Source organism: Alosa pseudoharengus, unplaced genomic scaffold (genome assembly GCF_046254945.1).
Source record: "Alosa pseudoharengus isolate Yale_2024_CS ecotype anadromous, Long Island Sound unplaced genomic scaffold, YU_APseudo_1.1 YU_APseudo_1.1_scf_17, whole genome shotgun sequence".
Lineage (NCBI taxonomy): Eukaryota > Metazoa > Chordata > Actinopteri > Clupeiformes > Clupeidae > Alosa > Alosa pseudoharengus.
The window spans coordinates 32,748,253-32,753,252 of NW_027468640.1; the positions used below are offsets into that span (position 1 = coordinate 32,748,253).

Below are 5,000 nucleotides of genomic sequence, written 5' to 3' on the forward strand. Positions count from 1 at the left end.
TGTTACTGTAAATTATTCATCCTATCAAGTATGCGTTCCTCAGGAATGGTTTCTCTCATTTCTCTCATTTCTCTCTCTCTCTTTCTCCTTCCCTCCCACCCTCCCTCCCTCCGTGAGGGAGAGAGAGAGGAGTGTGGCGAATTCTCATCAGCACAGAGGCCTCTCCACAGAGACCCGGCGTCTCCGTCCTCTGTCTGAGACGGACCCTGTCTCTGTCTCCGTCTCCGTCTCTTGCGCGGACTGTCTGTCTCCCCCTGTTTGACCTCATCTGTGGCTCACTCTCTGTCTCACTTTCCCTCCCTCACGCTCTCCCTTTTCTTTAAGTGTCCCTCCTTCTCTCTCTCTTTTTCTCTCACAATACTTCCCTCTCTCCTTCTCTCTCTTTCTCCCTCTCCCACCCTCCCTCCCCCCCCCTCTCTCTCTCTCTCTCTGTGTGTCTCTCTCTCTTTCTCTTCAGCCTGCTCCCCCCTGTCTGACCCTGTCTGCCTCTCCTCGCCTCTGTCCTCTCAGGCTTATTTCTCCCCAATACACTATACTCTGTTCCAGTATCTCCTTTCAAGTGAAGATTTATTTGTCTCCTCTCTCTCTCTCTCTCTCTCTCTCTCTCTCTCTCTCTCTCTCTCTCTCTTTCTCTCAGTGTCATCTCTCATCACTCTTGTTGGCTGTCTTCCCCTCTGTGTTTCATCCGTTTTTCTAACACAGAGTCTGTCCCACCATCCGTCATCCCTCTAGTGTCCGAACGGTGTGTCTTGTTATTAGATTGACATTATACCATCTGAATCACCGTGTGATGTAGACTAATGGCCTACTGGTTAATGTGTAATCAGTCTTACTCACGCATAATGACTTGACAGAGCCACGTTGCTGCTACTCACACTTCCTTTGTGGGATTCAGAGCACTCATGAATGTTTGCACAACCTTAATGCAACGTTTATGTGATGTTTTACATGGAACGCTACACCGTATGCAAACCACTAAACCTGACACAGCCGTTTGTCATGCTGTAGTCTTCTGGCTGAGCCTCATTTTCTCACACATACACACACACACACACACACACACACACACACACACACACACACACACACACACACACACACACACACACACACAGGCACTGAATACTTATTTCTTGTCTTTGCTTGTACTTCTTTTTTCACTGTCTCTCATTTTATTAACTTGGTGCGTGGCGTGTTTGCAAACTTCTCCTCACTCTGAATGTCAATGAGGGGCTTTGGACTCAAAGAACTTTGGGCCTAATCCACGGGGAGGAGTGCTCCAGAGGTCTCCCTCAGTTTGTGTGTGCCTGTGTGTGTGTGTGTGTGTGTGTGTGTGTGTGTGTGTGTGTGTGTGTGTGTGTGTGTGTGAGAGAGAGAGAGAGAGAGAGAGAGAGAGAGAGAGAGAGAGGTTGATTTAAAAAATGAGTTGAAGTCGGGAGTTTAGGCTTTGAGGGCGGTGACCCTTTGGGTAATGGAAACGATCTGCTCACTGATCCCACTTCTGGCACCGGTGTCTGAGCAGCTGTGTGCTGGTACCGTGTACACCACTCAAAGAGCCAGTAGACGAAGATGAGGAAAACACACACACACACACACACACACACACACACACACACAACAAGAAACAGCCAGGGCCATTTAGAGATAGAGCCTTGAGATCCCTGGAGACCAATCGTGAGAAGTGAGAGAGCAGTTAGGATGCGCCCGATGAACAAAGACACTTTCATCATCTTTGCAAACTGTTGTGAAACAGCAGGAGGTAGGCGCTCCATTTTCATTTTAATGGGCATTCGAGCAAATTAATTCGATGATTGCTGACCAATGCTAACTCACCCCTCGAGTCTCCATGAAGGTCTGGCGATATTTGATATATCAGAGAGTCTTAATTGCAGCTTTGTACGTTTCTTGTTTCCTTCTCTGGCTCTGTGCGAAGCATCTCTTCTCTGCTACTCGTTGATCTAATCTGTTACTCCTCTCCTGCGTTTCATCCCTTTCTTCGCTCTTCCTCAATCCCTTCCCTATCCCTCTCTTCTCAATCATCTTCTTATAAGACTGTAATTATCTGTCTTTCCTTTTTTACGGGTCATAAGAGCAAATGAACTTGATGACTTGCTGACCAATGCTAACTCAGCCCCTGAGTCTTGCACAAAGGCCTGCACTATTTGAAACATTGGAGGGGTATTAATGATAGCTTTTGTGTGTTTCTTTTGGCTGCGTCCATCTTTTCTTGCTACTGGTTGATCGGATGTCTGACTCTCTCTCTCTCTCTCTCTCTCTCTCTGCTCTTTCGTTCCCCAGCTGCCTGGATCACTGAAGAGGAAGCTGACTGGACCCGAGGGCTCTCTGGGGTCGGTGAACGGGCTCTCGGATGGCCCCATGTCCCAGGGCAGCGGTAAGCGCCTCTGCCTGGAGGATGTCACCATGGGCACCGGCTACCCGCAGCCGCCTTTCTCCTCTGGACCCGGGGTGGGCGGCCAGGGCGGCATTAACAGCAGAAACAACAATAACGGGCTGGAGTCCCCGTACATGCCCACAAAGGTGAGCCCCGCGGGGTCGGCGCCCGGGGGTGCAGGTGGCGGGGGTGGCATGGGAGGGGGCATGGCGTCGCCGTTTGGCAACAATGGGGGCAGCGTGGCGTCCTCGGTGGAGCAGGAGCTGCAGGACATCCTGGAGGAGCTGACCAAGAACCCCGACCCAACCCTGCCTGAGCTGGACATCGAGAAGATCCTGGGCAGCAAGGAGGACGAGGGGGCGGCCGGCGGCGGCCCCGGGCCGTTCATGCACCCGGACGAGGCCGGCACGCCCAAGTGCTCCCCACCGAGGCCCTCGCACCTGGAGGCCCATCTGACCCGCTCCCCGGGCTTCCCCCAGGCCGGCTCCCCTCAGGTGGGCCTCAGCCCGGCCGGCGCCCCTTACCCCCTGTCCCACCCGTCCAAGCCGGTCCTCTCGCCGCTCTCGGCCTCCCCCTTGTCATCGTCCTCCTCGTCCTCGCAGGCCCAGAACCAGGCGCGGTCGCCCATGCTCTCGGCCGCCCTGTCCAGCCGCGGCGGGTCCGGCTGGCGGTGCGAGATGTCCCGCTCGCAGCAGCTCCAGCAGCTGGCCTCCAACAGCAACAAGCACCACCCGTCTGGGAACCCGGGCCCTGCACCACCACCGCCCCCTCCCTCCCAGCCAGGCATGCCCTCCTCGGGCTCCTCGTCCTCCTGGGCCGGTCCCTCTCCGCCGTACCGGCCCGGGGACAAGCTCCCCAACTCGTCCCCCCACCAGCAGCCCTTCAGCCCAGCCGGCAGCAGCATCCAGAGCCCCCAGAGCTCCCTCATCTCCAGCCTGGCTCCAGCGCCGGCCCAGGGCCCCTCGCCTCCCTACCGGCCCGAGAAGCTGACCAGCCCGGCCCTGGCGCAGCCGCCGTTCAGCCCGCAGAGCGCCCTGCTGCCCTCCGGGAGCGTTCCCCAAACAGGGGGCAGCATCCAGGGCTCGCAGGCCAGCTATCTGGGCCCCGGGGCCACCACAGCGGGGGCCACCCGCCCCTCGCCGCCCTACCGGCAGGACCCCAAGCACGGGAGCCCGGGCGTGGGCATGGGCGTCCCCTCGCAGCAGCAGAACGGCTCGGCCGTTCAGAACAGTCAGCTGTTCAAGGCCATCACCTCCAGCCAGCCGGCGCCTAGCAACCTCAAGCTGCTCATGCAGCAGGGTCAGCAGGGGCCCACCTCCGCTGGACAGTCCGTGCACCAGCCCATGGCTCCGGGGCCCATGGGAAAGGGCCCTGGCGGAGGCCCGGACTCCTTCTCCTTCAACAACACCAAGCCCCTGCGCCACTTTGACCCCGACCTGACCGTGGCGGCGGCAAGCCAGCAGCAGCAGAAGATGGGCGGACCGGCCAGCCTTCCGTCGCCGGCGGCTAGCGGTAACGGTGGCCACGGGCCGATGGGAGGACCGGCCTACCGTGGGCCCAGCATGCAAACCGCACCTCCAGCATCAGCGGCTGTGGCTGCCAGTCACAACCACTTGTTCCAGCAGCGGATGCAGAGGGCCATGCAGAGGGGCTCGGGGCCTGGAGGAATGGTCTGCAGAGAGGTGAGTGACCCCTTAAGTGACCCCATCTTACCCCACAAACACCCACTCTCCTCGCCACTAAAGATGCCATTTAGCTAGTCTACGTCAGCGTTTCTCAGCCCTGACTCATGCTGGAGGTATTTGAGTCACAAAAGGGCCTGTGTTGATGAGGAAGTGCCGCAAGACAGTACAGGATGTTAATAGCGATGGAATCTCTGCCAGTTAATGTGTGTGTATTGTTTGCGCTCCAGGTAAAAAGCACAGTGGGGATTTCTTTCACATATCTATTACAGTCTCATTGGAGCCGGGTAAGAGAGGGCCTTGAGATAGCAATGGCTTTTCCCAAGCCTGTGTGTACTCATTTGTTGAAAGCTTTATCCCCAGTCAACGTAAGAAAAACCACAGAGGACTCAATAGACTGCTTCATTGTTTGTGTACAAGCAGGTGTTAATACCACCAAGGCCATGCCTTTGATTCCTTGGAAGAACCTAGGCAGATTTCATGTGTACGCTCACTCGTACTGGAGTCAGTTTTGCTTAGGTGTGTGCTGTATATATAAGTCCTTGTCAATAATCTGAAGCTGATCTGGAGCCTTTGATCCTTGGTGGAGAAGGTCTTGGCTCGTAACTGCCGTCAAGCAGCAGGGGTAGATGGGAATCGGAAGTGTGTATGTGTGTGTGTGTGTGTGTGTGTTTGTGTGTGTGTGTGTGTGTGTGTGTGTGTGTGTGTGTGTGTGTGTGTGTGTGTGTGTGTGTGTGTGTGTGTGTGTGTGTGTGTGTGTGTGTGTGTGTGTGTGTGTGTGTGTGTGGAGTGCTTCTCCTGAGGATCTCCCTGAGAATAGGAGCACTGGTGCTTTACTTACAAGGAGGAGGGCCGACGTGGCGGCAGTGGGCTTTAACAGGGTCTCTGAGGACCGCGCCGATCAAGGCCAAGGTCAGGGGAAAGCC

General features: G+C 56.0%; 1 protein-coding gene across 1 annotated transcript in view; it reads left to right on the forward strand.

Moving 5' to 3' along the window:
• LOC143127693 (uncharacterized) overlaps window positions 1-5,000 on the forward strand; it is a 90,491-nt gene that overhangs the window by 50,859 nt on the left and 34,632 nt on the right. Inside the window, exon 2 of the mRNA XM_076289340.1 lies at window positions 2,299-4,074. Within this exon, the coding sequence (XP_076145455.1) occupies window positions 2,299-4,074 (1,776 nt within the window). The remainder of the gene's footprint in view (window positions 1-2,298; window positions 4,075-5,000) is intronic.